This window comes from Schistosoma mansoni, chromosome 3 (genome assembly GCF_000237925.1).
Source record: "Schistosoma mansoni strain Puerto Rico chromosome 3, complete genome".
NCBI lineage: Eukaryota > Metazoa > Platyhelminthes > Trematoda > Strigeidida > Schistosomatidae > Schistosoma > Schistosoma mansoni.
This window is the reverse complement of record NC_031497.1, coordinates 21,389,270-21,411,023: the sequence shown is the minus strand read 5'-3', so window position 1 is coordinate 21,411,023 and position 21,754 is coordinate 21,389,270. Positions and strand designations below refer to the sequence as shown.

General features: G+C 36.7%; 2 protein-coding genes across 2 annotated transcripts in view; one reads left to right on the top strand and one right to left on the bottom strand.

Moving 5' to 3' along the window:
* The window catches only part of Smp_134890 (putative atp-binding cassette, sub-family B,member 6,mitochondrial precursor (abc6)), a gene marked incomplete at both ends in the record, with an annotated part of 22,714 nt that extends 17,338 nt beyond the window's left edge, over positions 1-5,376 (top strand). Inside the window, 2 exons of the mRNA XM_018799625.1 lie at positions 1,653-1,794; positions 5,345-5,376. Coding sequence (XP_018651395.1) covers positions 1,653-1,794; positions 5,345-5,376 — 174 coding nt within the window. The remainder of the gene's footprint in view (positions 1-1,652; positions 1,795-5,344) is intronic.
* Positions 5,377-9,710: 4,334 nt separating this feature from the next.
* Smp_023550 (putative beta-catenin) lies at positions 9,711-21,754 on the bottom strand. Its single transcript, XM_018799624.1, has 6 exons — positions 21,001-21,754; positions 20,335-20,967; positions 19,911-20,297; positions 14,884-15,024; positions 13,529-14,063; positions 9,711-11,663 (listed from the first exon to the last, which is right to left on the bottom strand). The coding sequence occupies exons 1-6, from the start codon at positions 21,700-21,702 to the stop codon at positions 11,092-11,094; spliced, it is 2,970 nt and encodes a 989-aa protein (XP_018651394.1). The 5' UTR covers positions 21,703-21,754; the 3' UTR covers positions 9,711-11,091.

Below are 21,754 nucleotides of genomic sequence, written 5' to 3'. Positions count from 1 at the left end.
TCCCTTGCCACTTCCTTACCCTTCCAGCCTACATACATTCCATTAAAGCTACAAACTATACCTATCACTACCAAGTATAAACGTCAGAAAATCTAATTTTTTTGCTCATTGGGATATTACAAATATATTATTATTTATTTATAACAATCTACCCAATGCTCAATTTATTCAAAATTATCAAATCAAAACTTGGTAATGATACCTATAGTATTTCACTTTTAATGAAACTTTATTTCAAGTTTATCTAAGCGGGAATATTATATAAATGTTTATTTGACTGTAAGCCATTTATATTTAAAATCTCTTCATCATATCTAATTATACTGTATTATGTATGTACATACAATTAAAATATATTCATTTATATGTTCCTAGACATCTTATTGTCGATTAGTGTAACGTTGTCATGAGTACAGGCTTTTTAGCTAATCCATGTAAGATACTAAAGAAGATATTGAACAATATTTATTCAAAATTGATTAATGTTGAATGAATTCAATCAATCTTTCTTGAAATCTGTAATATCTTATCATCTCATATTTATCTATACATTGAATAGAATAGATATATGACCCTTTTATGTAATGTAGATTTGAACAGTGTACAAAAACATTGATAATCAGAGAGTGATATCAATCAGTCAATTATGTGCAACGTACAAAACTGGTACATTTTTTCATCGATTTAAAATACCAAAGCATATCAGCACAGCTAGTAGTTTAAACAGTAATAGTATTTGTGGTAGTACGAAGGATCAGATATAGAGGATATGGTTTGAGGAAAAATATAAGTAAAGACAAAGACTAAATCTCCTGCGTTGTACACCCGTATGATATGGTGACCAGTTTTTATTTGCACACACTTTCAATTCATCTCGAATTATAGCATTTATATCCATTACTCTGTGTCATAAAGCTATTTTCTTTACAATTATTATGATTTTTAACTAATTGCGTGGTAGTAAACTTCATCTTATTAAACTGAACTGTTATATCCTAGCGAAGACATAATTACGGGTAACTCCCAAGACCTATGAATGGACGATTATTCTATGTATATTCCTATTGTATAACTATTCAGTAACTAAATTATCTATATTCATCTTATTATAAGCTTCATTTTGACTTATTGATTGTTATTATACAATTTACTGTTCCTAAACTATATTCAGTTTATTGATTATTGTCTCCCACGTTCACAGCCACATTTGGCTTGGTTTAGTACAAGTATTATTTTCTATTTTATGGTGTAATGCGGTCTGTTTGGTTGATATATAAACCCAATATGTTTGAAATAAATGATTCGCATAGATTCGCATAACAGAAGCTGTCATTGGTGTTCTGGACCAATAAGGACGCTAGATTACTCATACTAATCGAACATCATTAATTGTCATCGTGTTAAGGTCGAAGAAGTCGTATTGCCATTGGTGGATAATTCACGTGGTAAAAGCCGGACATAAAAACCAATAATGAATTAGGATACATCCTGTTTGTTTTTTTATAAGTCACAACATGAACCACTTCATAATTATTTTACTGAATATATTTTTCTCATAAAGTTTTGTTCCTCAACTCGAATGAGTCCATCATTCCAATAATAGTTACATATGATATATACATATATACCAATTTTTTTCACATACATTTTAGGCTACATCAGCATTGGATACAACAACAGAACGTAATATACAAGCTAGTTTAAATCGTATTGCACAAAATCGTACTACTTTAATTGTTGCACATCGTTTATCAACAATAGTTAATGCAAATGAAATTCTAGTACTACATGAAGGTGAAATTGTTGAACGTGGTACACATTCAGAATTATTATTAAATCCTAAAAGTCGTTATACTCAATTATGGCGTCAACAAAGTGAAGTACAACAACAACAACAATCACCAACTTCATCATTATTACCAATGAATAATGAAAACACAGAAAATGTTTCCAATCCAATAGGTAGAACAAATCAACCTGTTATTGTGTAATATTTACATAGAAAATAAAATCCAATTGTAATATATCTTCATAAAATACTTTGATATCATAAAAATTCATCATATATATATGTATGTGTGCATATATAGATATAAGCTATCGCTGTTACAATAACTAGAAAAGAAACATAGTAGTGGTAGTAGTATGTCATCTTTGATGTCGTCTACCTTCATTTGCTATGTTTCATTTTTTTTATTACTTATTTAGAAAAGCTTCATCTAACTTAACATATATAAATTGTAAATGCATACACTCATATAAATAGTTACACTGTCATTTCAATAGATACTTCAACAATTACCTACCTATATATATATATATATATATATATATATATATAAAGTATAGATTTTGTCAAAGTTCCTATGTTTATTGATTGTTCAATAGTAGTAAATATATTTCATGACATCTGTAAATGGGAATTTTTTCCACTTTTGTTATCTATACATTAAGTATACTATGTCTGCCTTATTACATATATCTATATAATCATAATGATAGTCAATAAATTTATTACTCCTTAGATGGCTAACCGATATATACATATACATATAATTAAATTTTAAAAGCATAAATGAAATAAATAAACATAGGATCGTTGAAGTGAACATTGGCCTCAACTGCCCCTGGTACGACCGAGAGTGGGGAAAGTCAGCTCTCCCTCTCTAAATGCTCTTACATGGCCACGCGTATATATCCTCTGCCAGGGAAGTCCTACTCATTGTCCTCTTGTTGCATTACTGTTGTTTATGAAATTGAGAGGACGAAAAGCGAATGTCCGGTGCTTTAACCGGGTTGGTGGACACGAAAAGTCCATCTAGGGGAGTTGGAAAACCCTGATTCCAAACCAATGGTGCACATGGGCTCCAATATCCTAAAGGAACAAATGGTGTATGAACCAATCGTTGGTCACCGGCTAACATGGGACTGTATCTCCTTACGATGCTCCACTGCCTTGTGGATCGGATCTTTAGGTTAAAGGCTCCGGATGTGGCCCCCTGAGAAAACTACCTGTTTCGGTTTGGGCACCCGGGCAGTATCACAGCCCTTACAAATCTGATGCCCCTTTGTACCAATATTTATGTGTTTAAATAAATGAAGTAAACATGCTAATAATGTGATTATAATCGCCATTATATACAAATTGTACAATTAATTATACATATAAGACCATTAGAACATTCATGGTTTAGTATAAATCATTACAGTAGTATGTTTTGTCATAATTTTCATTAAATTACACTCAGTTTGTGACATCAATTTTCTTATCCACTTAACCTTACTATCTTTATATTTGTAGACGGTAGTATTAAATGTAAACCTTCTGATGTCTTAGTTATTGTAGTTTTTCCCCGTCGCTACTGATATGTCTTGTTGATTGAATGCTATACTCGGATCCTAAGCTAGTCTTGTACCCCCAAGCTAGAACTACACAGCGACTTGAACACGAAAGAAAAGGCACAAAATATGCGGGAAACACTTTACCCCAAAGGTTCCTTTATGTACAGAAAATATAAGGTTTTTATAGTATTTTAAGTCCTTACGTTTTCCTGAAAATTCTAGAGTACTACTAAACATAGTAGCAGTGTAGTAATCAGCCAATCAGAACCTCTACATGTGACTTTTCATTTTTGCGATATTTCTAGCAAAACTTCTAATCAACGCTGATTGGATGTAATGCTTCTTAATGTTTCCTGACCTTGTCATGTCTATTGCGAGAAATTTTCAGAATCAACCCAACACCTTTATCATTATAAGTTTCAGGAAATTTAGAAAAACATTTAAGTGATAAACGTCAAAGGTGTAATGAATTTGTATCCAATACATTTTTTGGCTCACTGTCTTTAAATAAATCCTTTTGAAGATTCATGAGTGACTGATACTTCTTAGTTTCTCACAACTGAGAAACTATAATTAATTCTTATTGGGATCTGTAAACAAATGCACTTTAGTATTGAAAGTTTCTCTGACATGAAAATTCAGTGCTTAAGGAACAACTGTCCAATACCGATCACATGAGTAAGTGATTGCTTTTCGTCGTATTAACTCTAGACTGTTTAAGCTTTACCACCGGTTACAAAGTGATCACAATAATACAGACATAACCCATCGTTATCTGCATATATGAATATTAAATTTCAATATCGTTCCATACATTTTAGCTTTCCATTTTATTTAGTCTTCTCAAAATTAATTATCTAAGTTTAATTTATGTTTTGATGACACCAATATTTTCGTCTCATTTATATTTTTCACCTTGTTAAGTCTTTCTTACTTTGCATACCATTTTGAATCGATACACATATTTCCTTGCTTGTACATTGTTTCTGACTGGTTACCTTTAAACACAATACATTACTTCTAGTGTTTATCAACTTATCATTAAAATTGCATTCCTTTGTTAACTGTCTACGATTGATACTGATTAGGAGTTGATACTATCAATTAATCAATGACTTATTCATGAAAGTCAATGAGCGTATTATTCATGAATAATTGAATTTCTGCTAACGTAAGATGACTAAGACGACTCGGTCTCAATACAAAAGAACTTTGTAAATATTGGAAGGATTTTGATTAGGTTTTATGTGATGAACTGGCTTCAACTTCCAAATGGAATGATGCCATCTAGCTCTAAGTTTTATGAGGAATAAAATATTTACTAGAAAATAAAAAACAACTCGTTTGAAATTATTTGTTATGTTATTGTTCCTTAACGAAAGGAGAGAGTGTTTTATTATTTCCAACGTTTGTCTTTCTAAAGTCAGTCTTTGTTGGTTATTCACTGAGTAAAAACCAGCATTTCTAATCCTCATTGGATTCTATTGATCAAGTTGCAATTTGACGACTAGTCTAAGTGACTCCACTTCGTGTGGACTGTTTTTTGATGTTAGGTGGTTAGAGGAAGTCGACAGATAATTCTCAATGGTCATCTTACGCTAGTCGGTACTCGTCAACAAGACGGCCTGAATAGCTCAGTGGTTACATCTCAAATGATGTGGCTTGACGGTGGTGAAGCATTGGCGATCTTGATATCATTTTTTTGTCATTAACTGTTCATTGTAAGTTTAAGACTTTTCTTGAATGTCATGAAATCTTAGACAGCTTTATTGATATCGGCCAAATATATTACACTCTTAAATTGTTCATTTTCTAGAGTAAAATTATCGCTTAGTCCGAAATTTAACAATACAAACACGATAATTGTTTATATTGATCATGTTTCTTAGCTCATCAAAACAAATTACTCCTTTCGTTACGACGACGATAACATAACAAGTAATTTCAAACGAGTTGTTTTTCATTTTCTAGTAAATATTTTTTTATTCCTCATAAAACTTAGAGCTGGACGGCATCATTCCATTTGGAAGTTGAAACCAGTCCATCACATAAAACCTAATCAAAATCCTTCCAATATTTACAAAGTTCTTTTGTACTGCGACCTAACTCCACAGCATTTTGCCTTTATCTGATAAACATTGCAGCTTATGCGCTGTTGATTTGAAACTACTTATAAACAAGCAGCAACAGAAAACAGTTTAATGAACTTTTAAGAACTACAGTACTGTAAGCTTTTTGACTGTTTATCTGCTCTTTATGTCACGACTTTTTATTATCTTCGAAATGATTCATTAATTCCATAACTTTAGTCAAAAAACTTGTCACATCTAGAAATTTAATATGAGTGTGGTTTTTAGTCCTATGATATCAGATCAATAATTGCAGATTTCATATGGTTTTCATCCATCATTCTTAGGTATATGTCTACTCTTTTTGTCTGAACAATTAGAGAATGTGCCTTTCTTTAAAACAATATTGCAAAGGACCAGTAGGTTTTGAAACGTTTTCACAGCTTATTAATAAAATAAACCACGTAAATTTTTTTGAGAAATAGCTCGATAGCGCAATATAAGTGCTTTCTAACTATCAAACACTTGATTAGTCCAACATATATTTTAGATGAAATTAATAAGATTTCATTAGCGAACTTTATGATTGATGCCAAGATCTTTTGATGAGAATTTTTCGATCCGTTTAGATTTTAACAGAAGTATGGCAGAACGACAAGACTGACAGTTCATTGTATGAACAATTTATCTGTCTTGGATTTTCAGTCTCTGCAGTTTTATATGGCTTCCTACTGAGGTTAAATGAGATAAGCAGTGTTTGTCATCTCATATACAAAGTGAGTTACAGGGTCTGGAACTACAACATCAACCTTATATTTGACAATTTAATAAATTAATATTAATACATTTCAAAATCAGTACCACTTGGAGTCATAAAGTCCATACCTCGACCTGACCTGTCTTTTCCTGCAGATGATTCCAGTCAACAAAATCCATATAACTGACCTGTCTTTCCGAATGCCAAACAGTTTTGTACTTCAGTAGAGCATTTTTATCATTAAAAAATTATTTGAGCCCTTTGTTAAACTACTTTTTAAACAGCTAATAATTAAATCATAAACGTACCATTAACTTCCACAATCAAGATCTTGTTTTATATAGAATAGCAAGTCTCGAACATTCAGATAGTCATTTGACAAATTGTTTACAGTTACTGATTTATTACATTTTCTAGGCTTCTGCAAATACTTAGATTTCGCCAATATGATATTCAATGGCTGGTTAGAGCTAGTCAATCCCTGAATATTTTTTAAAAAGCTTTTTACGTCCATCCAATTACTTAACTAGAGATAATATCACTTCAGTCAGTCACAACGTAGAACTTCGTACGCACGTACATCAGTTCGAGTTGCCATACCACATTAGCACAGAGATGCAGTTTCGATTCAAATCCCATAGTAGTAGAAGTAGTAAGAGTATAAGCATTATGTGAAAGATTAGGGTTTGAAGATGTTATTCAAGGAGTATAATCCAGTGAAATAAATTTGAAAAGAGAAAAAGATAGAGACATGAAGAATTCAGAAGATTAGAATTTGGGAGAACACAAAGAGTGGATGCACCTTCGCCATTGCAAACGACTTTGAGCTATGTCATTCAAGATCTCTAACCATCGATTGCTATCATCTCGCGGATTCCAACCAGGTAGTCTACACCTACCAACATGGCTCAGTCCACTTGTCAGTGACTTCATGGATTTGTGCCATGTTTTGGTCTGGCCGCCCCTAGCTTTCTTCCAACCTACGCCTACACCATAAAACATTGCACGTCGGGGAAGTCGGTGGTTGGGCATACGTAACACGTGTCCCAGCCATTTCAACTGACGAAGTTTCACTACTTCATCAATCGGTTTGCTTTCATTACCTAGTACCCGTTTCCTAACAACTGCATTACTTACTCGGTGGTCCTAGGATATACGAGCAATGCTTCGAAGACACCTATGATCGAATACTAGCAGCCTACGAATATCCTCTACTCTTATCGGCCATGTTTCACTGCCATAAATTAGGACGGAACGAACTGCTACGCAGTAAACCCGTCCTTTGGTTGCTAGATGGATATCTCGCCTACGCCATAAATGACGCAAGTTGGCGAAAGCTAGACGAGCCTTCTGTATCCGTGCTGAGATTTCGTCACACACCAGACCACAAGGGCTGATGAGACTCCCAAGATAATTGGAGCGGTCGATACACTCAACTACTTCACTCCCTATCATTAGTTCAGATGCCGATGCATCCCAATCCTGAAGTAACATTTTACATTTCGAGGAGGAGAATCGCATCCCGAACATGCCTGCATTGTTGCTTGTAGTGGTCAGAAGACTGCATTTTGTCAGCATCTTCACCAAATAGAACTATGTCATCGGCATATTCTAAGTCAACAAGTGAATCTCTCGGTAAAAGTTCAGTTCCTGGAAATTTAGATGAGGAAAGTGTTATCTCTAAAAGCACGTCTACGATAAAGTTAAACAAGAATGGAGAGAGTAACATGATGGTTGGAGGTGGTCAACAGGAAACCCTGGACCCGGGTTTCGTGCTACTTGGCACTCGTCAGCAAGGTGTACCTGTAATCTTGAGGGAACTGATGCTCCCTGGCGGATTCGATCCCGTGTCACTCAGCTTCACAATCAGAGACGTTACCACTGAGCTATTCGGGCCGCGGCCGACCTCCTGTAGGACTGAGATCTAATCACAATTGATTGATCACTGGGTGGTGATCAATCTCATGCGTGTCAAGAATGGAGAGAGTGGAAAGCCCTGACGAACACCACTTGAGGTAACCAATTCTGATGACAGTTCGCCATAAGCTCTAACTCTGCCAGTTGTGTTCGAGTAGAGAGCCTTTATGAGGTTAATGTACTTGTTTGGTACCCCTTTCAGTGACAAATACTGCCATAGAACCTCACGATCAACAGAGTCGAATCCCACTTCAAGGTCGAGAAATACTACGATTGTTGGAGGTCTGAATTTGTGTCTATGTTCTAGGACCTGACGTAGAGTGAATATCTGGTCTATACAACCACGTCCAGGTCGAAAACCAGCCTCGTTTCCTCTAGTCTGCTCTTCACGAGCTTTGGTTAGGCGTCGAAGTATTATTGAAGCTAATATTTTAGACACTATATTAGTCAAGTTGATCCCTCTGTGATTGTCACAAGAGGACTTTTGTCCTTTCTTATAGACTGGCACAATCAGTGATTAGGACAAGTCAGACGGAATTACGTCTAGTTCCCAGATTCTATCTAATACCTCAGTCAATCTCGCTGCTAGTACTGGACCGCTATCCTTAAAAATTGAGTATCTTGTGTAGACAATTATTTATAAGTGCTTGTACTTTTTGATGATGGTTGTAATAGTTCTCCAAGTTTCAGCTCCATGCAATAGAACTGTCGTAACGTTCGTGTTGAAGATTCTGACTTCGGTGCTGACTGACAGTTGTTTGAGTTCCATATGTTCTTCAATTGTAGAAATGCTGTCCTTGCATACTCATCTGCATCGGATCATCTTTGTTCGTCGATGATGGATCGATAAAGTTTGGGAGACCTAAATTGCCAACTGAAAAATATTTAATCCTATATTATTGAGCAGCGCTGCAATCTATGTAGCTGAAGTAAATAACCTTTACTGAGAATTTCCGTTCAGTACTTTTACCATTAGCAGTCTTCAAGCTGTTCTGTCTGATTCAACTGATATAGTGAGATATACTAAGAACAACGAGAAAATATAGATTAAGTCTTATATCTACTTAAATTAGGCAATATTTTATCCAGATCGAGTTTCATTCACATCATAGATGCATTGTCGACGTTTTTATATTCCGCCACAAGCTTGAATATCGTAGTGCCCACTATGGGTAAGAAATCTTATTTTATTTTGACACTAAATATCTTCTTAACTCGTTTGATGTGGTGCATAAAAAGCTGTCTAATAAAAACAAGTATTCTTGAAAATTTTGAATAAATTGGGCATTGGGTAGATTGTTATAAATAAATAATATATTTGTAATATCCCAATGAGTAGATTGGGATATTACAAATATATTATTTATCTATATTCTTGAAAAGCTTACTAATAAACTGAAAGCATTTTTAAGATGCACTCTAGGTAGCGTACATACATATCATTTGCCAATCGTCCCAAATTAAGTTAATCCGGGTACTGTTGCCCAGCTTTTTTCGATACCAATCTAACTCTGTCATGAATAGCATTCAAGACAGAAATGTGAAGAAACTGCATGCTGGTGATGTAGATCTGTCATCTCAAACAGAAAACTGTCCATGTACTTACTTTAAGTGATGAACTGTTGGAAAAAAGTGAGAGTTCGCGTACGAATCCGGGTGCCAGTATAACTAACGAAAGCAATTCTCTATGCAGTGAGCCTAGTGGTGTTCTAATTTAAGCCATATTTAATGTCCCTTAGATGTTAATCTGGCTGTAAAAGGTAGTTTGCAGCACCTTAGTGCCAACAAGCATCATTTACGTCTACAAAACCTGATCTTAAGCTAAAGATATCCGATGTCTGTTTATTTGGTCATCATCGAACTCGTAGCACTAATTATGTTTGGTGGCGACCTCAACTGCTTGAAGTAGTTCGAATAGATTATTTGAGTGCTTACAAACTACCAAATCAAGTATTAATCCACAAATCATGCAAAAAAAAGAGACATCACATAAAATAATAGTGTTTATGTCCAGAACAAGGTGCTCTGTGTGAACTAATAATTGTAATCATAATTATTTAAAGAAAAAACATAAGTCAAAACTTGGAAAGGAACAAACAAATATGATTAATAACATAATAACATAAATAATGCCGCTAGAGTGATAAAAAGTGGTATAAGTATACGTGTTTATGCGTTGATTATTAGTGGCATTTAAAAGTAAGAAATAAAATAATGATGGCGCTACAAAATGGTGTGCAGAGTGTAGTAAAAAGTAAGAATAAGTTTAGTAAAAATTGTTCATGTTTTAATATTATGTAATAATGTAGGCTATTCAATATTTTTTTTAAAAAAAAGAGGATGATCGAAATAACGGGTAGATTACTCAATAGCGAATTAGTTACAATTTTTTTAAAAAAAAAAAGAGTAAAAATAAATCAAGACAAACAACACATTGTCATAAATGGATGAGCTAGTTCACTACTCTTCAAGAACAACGAAAAGGTTAAACAAAAGTACCTACCGGCCTAAATTGAATTAGATCATGCTGCTTTTTTTCTCTTGTTCAATTCTTTTCATGCTTAGTGTTTATTTTGTTATGTAGAAAATTTGATCTACATTTTAATATTGCAATGAAAAAGGGTAGACAAACCCCCCATCAGTCATATAACATATAATTTATCTAATTATAACAACAATTGTAAATTAAAAAGGCAATTGGATTTCATATTCCGTATAGAAAGAAAAATTTCAAAATAAAAATATTCCATCGAAAATCGAAAAGCTTAACGTACAAGCGCTTGAAGAACAAGTAGTTGTATTCATACGCATGAATAGATGGTTAGATGGATGCGCTTGTGTGTAGCAACGGACCAGAAAAAAAAAAAGAAAACCAACTGACGTAAGTTTATTGCAACAATAGAACTAAATAGCTTTCAAATTGAAAGCCTAGAGGCACCAGTATTTTTTTTCTTAAAAAAAGACTAAAAATTGAGTCTAATTTTCGTCTTTAATAAAAGGAAAGATTCACATTACAGCAGGGCCTCCAAACCAATCAGGATCAGTTTCTTCTAAAGCCATTAAATCGGGACTAAGATAACCAGCATTAACATTTCGTGAAGGTATTGCAGGTGAAGAAATTGAAGCAGTGTGTGTTTGTTGATCTAAAAGTGATGATCTTAAAATACCTTGATTATCTTCGTGAAACGGCTTGTATTCTGAAGGTGAAGGATTTAAAAACATATCACCGCCCGGACTTAAATAACCACTTGAACTTATACTCCCAACACATGACCTGCGTGGTACCACACTCATTCCATTGGGCAAAACGGGATTAGATCCCTGTAACTGGTGAGTATTGTCAATATTCTGAACGGATGAAGACACAAATGTTGGCCCCACAGAATATGTATTTCCACAACCCACAAACCCAGTACGACTTGATGAGCGTATATTGTGGTATAATTTTACTGGTTGCAGTTCAGAGTAAGTCCCAGATGATTGACTATTATTTCCATTATAAATACAATTTGGATCGGAGCAAGTACCAGGAGGATCACAATCACCCCAGTAGGAGCAACAATCATTGCACACAGAACCTAAATTGACAAGGGGATAAAAAAAAGCCGTAACAATTACGACAGCAAAACTACACAGTCACTTTAGAAACAAATGCCCTCCTTCCAAATCTTCAGCAACTTTTAGTGATTTCCGTACAAACCAACTAAGAATATATATTCTATATGATAAGAAATCTTATCTCATTTTCGTATGGAAATCATAAATTAAAATGGTTCACATGCTAGCTCACTTTTTACAAAAGTAATTTTAATCGAGGTAACAGTGATTCCGATTTTGGAACATGTCATTTAGAATGATCATTAAAAAATTTAATTCGGTTTTTTGGAAGTAGTGACATGATTATTCATAATTCATTTCCCAATTTCAAATAAGCACAAAAACAACTTCATTGTTTTTGTCGACTTTCTATCGATGAACCAAATAATTCATTATCCTTAAATACAGATCCCCATCTCTAAGATAGGATTAATGGAAAACTAGTTACTATGATTAAGAACTAAGGAGATAAGCCTTTAGTGACAGACAGAAATAGTGTAGACTATAACATCATTAAGACTGTTATGCTTCAAAACAGTCCATGGAAGGAAAATCAACAATGAAAACACTCATGGTTTAACACTGGGTTGAAAATAAATCGATAAGTAATGTTTACAAACCTCTGGAAAACATAACTTGCATGCTAAAAACCAGGCCTACATGAGATGTAACAGGCAGGTGCAAACAATATATGACGGGGTGCAAAAGTGTATCAAAGTTGCCATACTTTAATATTAGTACAATGAGATCCGCCAGGAAATGAAAAATTAAATTAATAAGAACAACTAAGTTTCAGCCCTAAGTAATTTATATTTATTTATTTATTTAAACACATAAATATTGGTGCAAGGAAGCACCAGATTTATATGCGCCACAAAAATCTCATTCGGTTTGTGTGAAGACTGTGATACTGTCCAGGTGCTCAAACTGAAGCAGGTGGTTTTCTGAAGGGGCTGCACCGCAAGCCTTTGACCTAAAGGTCTGATCCACAAGGCAGTGGAGCATCGTAAGGAGATGCAGTCCCATGGTAGCCGGTGATCAACAATTGATTCGTACGCCATTTGTTCCCTCAGGATACTGGAGCCCATGTGCACCATTGGTTTGGAATCAGGGTTTTCCAACTCCCCTAGGTGGATCCTCCACATCCACCAACCCGGTTAAAGCGCCGGACATTCGCTTTTCGTCCTCTCACTTTTGTGAACAACACCCCCGCCACGAGAAGGCAGTGAGTAGGACTTCCCTGGCAGAGGCTATATATTCGCGTGGCCATACGAGAGCATTTCGAGAGGGAGAGCAGACTCTCCCCACTCTCGGCCGTACCAGGGCATTTAGGGGCATAGCTTTTTGGAAGTACTCAGAAGCTTAATTCCATAGTAAACAAGCCGATAAGCAATCTCTATGGACGACTAAACCTGATAATACAGAAATTATGACAGTGATTAGACCAATACTCTGACAAAATGCATTAAATGTATCTAGAGACAATGGAAACAAATTCATCATAATAAGTAGTTGAAATGATAAACTAGTAGTCCAAACGTGTTTTTAAACATGATCCACCCATGACTGGTAGCGAAGTATCAATTGACTAGTCCATAACCAACCCGGTTAAAGCACCGGACATTCGCTTTTCGTCCTCTTAATTTCGTAAACAACACCCCCGCCACGAGAAGGCAGTGAGTAGGACTCCCCTGGCAGAGGCTATAGATTCGCTGGCCATGTGAGAGCATTTCGAGAGGGAGAGTGGACTCTCCCCACTCTCGGCCATACCAGGGCATTTGGGGACCCTAAGGGAAGACAGCAGTTATGATCGAGCACATAAAATGAAAGTGAACAAACTATTTACCCTTGCAACCAGGTGGAAATGGTCCAAGCATCTCCATCAACGAGTTGGAAGGACTACCACATGTGTTTCCAGATTCTTGAGGATGAGTCTGTAAGGGACCATGGTTCCAACTCCCATGGTGAGTCAGTGAAGGCATCTCAGAATGCAAAGTGCCCCCCGGATGATGAACAGGAGACACATGATAAACTTCTCCTGTATCCATTGGTAAAGGTGGAGTATTTAGTGATTCTATATGAGATGGAAAAATGTAAGGGTTGCTGCCTATACCCCTACGCTCTTCAGCTAGTCGGATGACTACTGCAGATGCATACGTTGAGATAGCTTCATTCCTAGAGCGAACCAGTTCATCGAACCTTGAGCCTGCGCCAGGTAAGGTAGCTAAAACCTCAAGGCCATCACGATCCAGTGAAACCTCTGCGAGAACACCTGCTGCTGCACGCTGAATGGACTCATGAGGCGAATGGAGAAGTTCGACGAATATCGCAAGACCAGAAGAGCCAGATTGAATACTTGGAGTTATACTTAAAGCTGGAGCCTGTATAACAAGAATAAATAACAGTATCGAAATAATATTTTTAAGAGTTAAAGATGACTGTGTAAACGAAAGAGAAATACAGATGAGAAAGCTATACAAAAAGGATCGGTAGCCGATGATCTTAATCAAACCAAAGGAAAGGTAAACAGTAAAAAGCAGGAAATGTGAACAATCACTTTTAATAAAATGGGTGTTATAAAAATAGAAAAAGATATATATCTAGAAGTAGAATGATGAACCGCATACAGTGCGAAGTAAAAACAAGACACTGTATATTAACTAGGATACTTTTTTGAAAATTTACTACATTACATTTAAACGCCTCAGTTTGGACGTTTTAACATTTAACTTGAAAGTGACTTCCAAGTGTTACTGTAGAAGCTCGAGGTAAGTTATATTTTTTAAGAAGTTAAATGAATTCAGATAAACTATTATTACCGCATTTTAAGAGACTTATAGATGTTTGTATCAACGTAATGACCACAACAAGGACAGCGAATTTATGCTATGAACTGAACATATTACTTGACTTACAGGACCGAAGGAACATAAGATCTATTTTAATCCGTGACTTAAAGGTCGAGAAGTAAATACCTAGATTATTGACGCACATTTCCAGGTCATTCGTTAAGTAAAAACTTGGTAAGATATTGTGCCAATGGCTACGATTTTCATGAAACCTTTTTCTTAAAAAAAAATGTAAGCATGACAGCTGATTTGTAAGTTATTTTGAGTTATTTTAAATACATCTACATTTTATTATCAAGTCTAACAAAAACTATCGTCCAATTACAAAATCTGGATACTATTGTAAACCAACCTTTAGAAGAGCTAGATATGACCGAGTGGCATGATCCTTCGCTAGCATATGAAGTGCACCACAAATCCCTTCCACAATCTCCTCGAGTCTAACACTTTGCACTACCGTTGAGAATGTTGGATGAGTGTCAGAAACAGAACGCTAAAATACGAATGAAAATTTTTACTAACTTAAACTTTAATTTATAATAAGTAAAATCATAATAATTCTGGCAACTGAAGGATGAAAATGTCATTGATTCAAATAAAATTTAAATAAATTGGTCATGATTTTCCGAATTCACAGGCACTAACATAGACCATTAGAATTAGTGTTGTTATGCGAACAAGTTTACACTGCAAAGGATAAACAAACAAGATATCATTGGGAAATAACTTCATTTATATTACATGTCTTTCAATGTTCAATTCTCCTAACACACGAGACAGAGGAACGGTAGCATAAACAAAATTGAGTTCAAACCCTTTCCCAATTTTCTAGGTTGAGACAAACAGGTGACATCACTGGTAAAATATATGACTCACAATCCAGGTGTACCACACAACTTGATACATGAAACCGGGAAGATTTGTGGAGAAACAACATATCAACAGACGTTCGCTACATGTATATCAAATATCAACCAATATCAGCAGATCAAAGTCTTTAACTGAGTCAAGTTGACAGAGTAGACTACCCGGAGTCTGCGCGGAAACCGCGATCGGTGACTGGAAACTTGAATGACATCGCTCAGGATCGGTCGCAACGGTGCAGATACATCCGGTCTTTATTTATCTTTCTCTTGATCTAGAATTCCAGTATACCTTCATGCATACTTTTCCACTGTCTTTGCGAAACATATTCTCAATATTCAGTTCGTCTCATTACAACTGCTGCCAAATTACTTATATCTCTTTTGCTATTCATCTGGTCGTACTAATATGGTATGGTAATTTGGGACAACTCGCATCTGTGCCAGGGCCTACATTCACGAAGATTGACCAACTGGATCACAGAAGGGGATTTTGATGTCCAAGTAGGTAGTCTAAACAAAAATAAAACTGTTGAGGATACCATACCCCCGAATAAGACATATAAGCAGGAAAATATTGATTTCTTATGTCGATTAAAGTGATCTTCATTCAGCCAACTTTCAAAACATTTTCCGTCACATTAAATTATTCAGAGTTAACTACATTCGTTGACTTCCAGTGTAATTTCGGTTGTAATTGTTTATTGGATTGTTTATCTATTTCCCTTTGCATTGATTGCTTCACTTTGATTTTGTGTCATAAACAACTATTGAGTTGATAAAAAATTTTAATCATTAAATTGATATGTAACTGGACTAACGTGGGTGCCATTTCAATTACTTCTGGGGAATTGATCAACAAAGCTTCAGTATAAACTGGACTTTTCCTCTAATTAGTGGGCAGAGAAGAAAAGGACAGCAGTAGTCTTGTTCACGCACCAAAGTTAGGGTTGTGAAGTAAGTAGCTAGCGCATGAAAGTATCGGAAAAACTTAGACCAATCTCGCGACGTTTCAGTACAGTGAAGAAATAACAATGACCATTTTGCTGTGACTATGTTCAGATAACTATCTTTTTCTAGAAAATACTAAATTTAAGCATAGGGAGGGGCATCTCACGTGACAAATATCAAAGTCGATGGACGCAAATAGGTCATGTCACCATCAACCATTGTTGGAGTTTATTTATTTATTTATTTAAACACATAAATATTGGTACAAAGGGGCACCAGATACATATGCGTCACACACAAAATTGTCATTTCATTTAATTGTGTTAGGGTTATGATACTGCCCGGGTGCCCAGACCGAAGCAGGTGGTTTTCTTAAAGGGCCACACCCCCGAGCCTTTGACCTAAAGGTCTGATCCACAAGGCAGTGGTAGCCGGTGACCAACAGTAGGTTCATACACCATTTGTTCCTTCAGGATACTAGAGCCCATGTGCATCATTGGTTTGGAATCAGGGTTTTCCAACTCTCCTAGGTGAACTTTCCGTGTCCACCAACCCGGTTAAAGCGCCGGACATTCGCTTTTCGTCCTCTCAATTTCGTAAACAACACCCCCGCCACGAGAAGGCAGTGAGTAGGACTTCCCTGGCAGAGGCTATATATTCGCGTGGCCATGAGAGAGCATTTCGAGAGGGAAAGCGGACTCTCCCCACTCTCGGCCGTACCAGGGCATTTGGGGGCACCATTGTTGGAGAGGCTTGACACACGGCTGTTGCTCGTTTTTGGAGCACATCTTTAAACTTTGATCATATCCTAGCGAGAAAACGTATCTTCCTGTCTTACGGTAATATATATCGGTGACTTAAATCAAAAAGTTAAATACAATTAAGTTTCGGTGTCATTTACTGAAACAAACGGCTAGTCCGAGACTCATTCCAGTTCCGAACACGATGAAAAGAGAAGACGACTTAGACTTGAACTGACAAAAAGTCTACGCAATCATTATGAGCATTGGTGGGAAGTGAAATCAAAGAATAGAAAAGGCTGTAGCGATAAATAACAATAGACATTTTAGAATTATCAAAAAAGCAAGTAACAAAAAGAGTTAAATTACCGGGATTATGACTCACTCTAAGCACAAACCGTAAGTGATAGGTGGAACACTTTTAATGAAAATTTAACTGATTTCCAGTTGCCTACCGATAAAAACAGCCTGGTTAGGATATTAACATGAGTCTCTCGACTACCAATGTATTTGAAACAACTACAGCTAATCTAGGACTAAGGATAGCGGTGGGCCCTGATAGGCTTATCCTGGAGATTTTTTGGATGGTGGTCCAGCCTTAGAAGTTAGATTGCCTACGATATAAGCTACAGTTTCGGAACTGGACGCGATCCTATTTGATTGGTCTCGAGGGCTGTCTCAGTTTATGGAGGATTAAAATCCTTTTACGATAGCCACAGAATAAGCTTGGTTAATATAGTGTACAAAATATTGTCTTCAGTAATCGTCAAAAGATTCAGTAGGGCCTGTGAACAACGAATTCGAGAAAAAAAGAGCCTAGCAACAGATCCGGAAGTGGGAGTGACGGTTAAATATTAACCCTGTGTCTGGTTCTCGAGCATAGACATGCCTACGGACACTGAATTATAGAGGTACGTTTGACCTTAAGGTGGTATTCATCCGCAATACTTGACAAGTTCAACAGCTGTGTTTATGGTTGAAAGCATACCAAAGAAGTACATAAAACTTGTGAAGGTCCTTTATTCGAAGACAACTAGTTGAATCAGAGCTTATGGCAAAATGTCAAAAATAATAACACAAAGTGATATTTGTCAGAGTTTCCAGATTCCCCTATTTTTACTCTGTCAAACACGCTTCTTTGGGGATAACGCTTTTGTCGTCTGATTTTCCAAGGATTTATCACCTACCGGAAAGTCCACTTATTAACTTGAAATATCGAGATGTGTTCGATGAAAACATCGACGGAATATAGACTTCTGATCGCCTGATGCAGCAATGTAACAATGTTTTAGATACATTTCTCTCTCTCTAGATCAAAAATATTGTTTGAGAACTGACCTGCAGTAACAATATCCAGTAAAGTAGTTGGGTACATCGACCACTTCAATTATCTTGGGAGTTTCATCAGTCCTCGTGAATTTGCATCGGACGAAATTCTGGTACGGGTCTAGAAGGCTCCCTTGGATTCTGATAACTTCCATCACCTATGGATTAGGTGACATGTCCATCTCCCAACCGGACGAGTATACTGCTCAGCAGTTTGCTCCATCCTAATTTATGACCGAAACATGGCTCTCGGACACAAAGGAAATTAGTGTGCGATCATACGTGACTTCGGAACATTGCTTGCGTATTTTGGGACCACCCAGTGAGCGATTCTGGTGTTAAATGTAGGGTACTGAGTAAACGTGGGCTAGTGAATATCCATCGACTAAGCTGGTTGGAACACATGCTGCTTATGCCCAACAACTGTCTACCCCGTCACGATAAGTGATGTTGGCCGATGTAGGAATAGGTTGGAAGAGGGCTAGGAGTGGTCAAACTAAGACCGAGTATATTTGTCGAGTTGTCAACCATTAGATTGAACTGTTAAAGTAGGTGCACACTACCTGGTTGGGATTTGAGCGACTATCGCAACTGGTGGTTGAAGACGTTGGATGACAAGCTTTAGAATGGGTTGTATTGGTGCAGACGCATTCACTCTGCCTACACCTAGATCTTCAGTCTTGGGATCATTATATACCTTTTGTTCCGAAAATTCATTTACCCTTCTTGAAACATACTATTTATCCCTAATCTTGTATTTTACAACTGATACTACTACTGCTCTCGGATTTCATCGGATAATCTCACCGCACTGTGCTCATATGGTATGGCAACTTGAACTGATGCACGTACATCCCAGGTTCTACGTTGCTTACGACAGTCTGTCATGGTGGTTGAATCAATCTTATTTTCAAGTAACAGAATTCAAGTTTGCATTCCGTTCCATTTAGTTCGATTCGGGCAGCCCAATATTAGCACTAGCCGTCATACAATTAAATTTCTCCTGAAAGCCGAGCACATACATTTGTACTTGATAAATGAGTTACACATACAACTACTAGGGGAATGCCCACAGTCATACAAAAACACCACAACATTTATTTGTGACTCGGATTGCTCACAAAATATCTGCTTCACAGATATCGCAAACAGTTAAAATAATAATTAAACGTCATATTGATCACAACCAACACTTTAAGTGAAAAGTCCCAGAAAATTAGTCATCTCATTGAGATTTTATAGAACAAGGACAAAAAACTTTGTTGTATGGAATGAATTCGTTTCATTTGCTCTAAATCTACATAAGCACCACCACAAAACTGCCTTACAAACCCGATTTTGTGTGAAGCATAAATTGTTGGTATTTAATAAATGGAGGATTGAGGGGACACAATGAAATGAATTCACCATTCCCACAGTTTATTGTCCTAGTTTTACAAAACCTTAGAGTCATGTTTATTTGACTCCCAGAATAGTAATAAATAAACAGATGCACTCACTTTAATTATTTCATATTGTGTCGCATAAAGTAGTAAAAACAAACCAGTGACAAGCCCACACTCACGCATACCAAAATGACTATCTAAGGTAACAGATAGATTGCGTAAAAGGCCAACCATAGCTTTAACAAGCATCCATGATACCACCGGATTCTGAGGATGCTGACAGACTAAACCAAGATCAGGACAAATACCAGCAGTTGCTGCATGTAAAACTCGAGCAATAATCGGCAAACCATTGAGTTCATGAACCAAGGCATGTCTTGCTGTTTCTTCTTCTTCATGACGACTCGTTAAATGCCGCAAAGCGCACATGCATGGTTCTAGGATATCTTCTTTGACAGCAGGTTGACTGACCGCACGCAAAAGCCCCTCTACGCCACCCATCTGCGAAATTACGTTTAAATTTATTGTAAGACCTTACCTTAAAAACGATAAATTTATTTGCGTGGTTATTGCACGTGAGATTGGAGAGGATTCCCGCTGCGCATGTAATCATACTGCTATCACCGCAATCCAATAAACGGACCAATGAGTGCAACAAAGGCTGGAGATTATCCATTTTTGTCGCAGCATCGGATAAATTACGAAGTGCCCAAAGGCAATTTAATACTAACCGGTGACTTGAACTATGTAAGTGCTTTGCTAAAGCATCCATTCCTCCAGCAACAATAATAGCCGGCTTGTTAGACGCACACACACTTAATACTTTGAGAACTCGAGCTGTGGTCCAAAGTAACTTTTCATACTGATATGTCCTCAATATTCGAACCAGTTCTACGGGTCCTCCGCTGCAAAGAATTTGGAGTTTGCTTTCCTGATGACCATAAGCCAGTATTTGTAGACAATCAGTGCATATGGTGAGAAATTTAATATTATTTTTGCGCAATAAAGCAGTCATCTTTTGTAAACACCCACTCTGTCTTACAACGGCTTTTGCTCCATCTTGATGAAGTAGAAGATTATGTAACGTGGTTATTGCATAGAACAAAACTGATTCTACAGGTGAATTCAAGAGCTTAACAAGACAGGGAATACATTGTGCGGCAAATATTGCCTAAAGATCGAGTCAGAGGAATAAAACACTTACCTTGAGCCCAGGTTGCATCTGCGAAATGTTATACAATGTACCAGCAAGAAAACGAACTGTTTCTGGATCTTCTGTTCGATCCAGAGCGGATATAATACAGTCTATCATGTCTCTCGACTTTATGAGGGCATCGATAGCTTCCGACTTGCTCAGTTGAAAAACCATCATTGATGACTGGTAAATAATAACCTGGTCATCTTCATCTTTGATCAATTTGACAAGTTCTGGTATGGCTCCCGCAGCTTCGTCGGTATCAATTTCTGGTAGTTTGTTTCCTCGTAAATCAACGTTACTTGCTGAGTGGGAGCCACCAACATCGCTTAAGGAATCAACGCCTAGAATGCTACTTGTGCTAGGTGTAGCTGGAGACAAAAGGCAAGAGTCTGACGGGTTAACAGAAAGTGGAAAAGATGACCACTGAGGTAAATGACCTGGTTTTTGAGTAAAATAACGATCGTCTGCTTCAGCGTCATCACACTCCACCTTGCTACTGATACTTGGTGTATGCGTCCCAACAGCACTATGAATGCCAGAATCTGAAAGATAATTAGTTTGTTGCCACATTTTGACTCGGTGACATTTATCGACCATCTGCGTGGAAACACTGTCTGTGTCTTCAATCTGACTCATATTCAATCCTTGAACGCCAGTTAAATTGCAGGTTTGCACATCTTGGGGCAAGCGCGTACCAACGGAATCCATATTAGTAATACATTCATGAAACGAAAACACCTAAAGTAAGAACTCGAAAAAG

Coding starts and splice junctions, on each gene's coding strand:
- Smp_023550 (XM_018799624.1), bottom strand. CDS start 21,702: ATGGATTCCGTTGGTACGCGCTTGCCCCAAGATGTGCAAACCTGCAAT. Junction 20,968..21,000: donor AGATGCAACCTGGGCTCAAG/GTAAGTGTTTTA, acceptor CTCGATCTTTAG/GCAATATTTGCCGCACAATG. Junction 20,298..20,334: donor ATAAATTTATCGTTTTTAAG/GTAAGGTCTTAC, acceptor GTAATTTCGCAG/ATGGGTGGCGTAGAGGGGCT.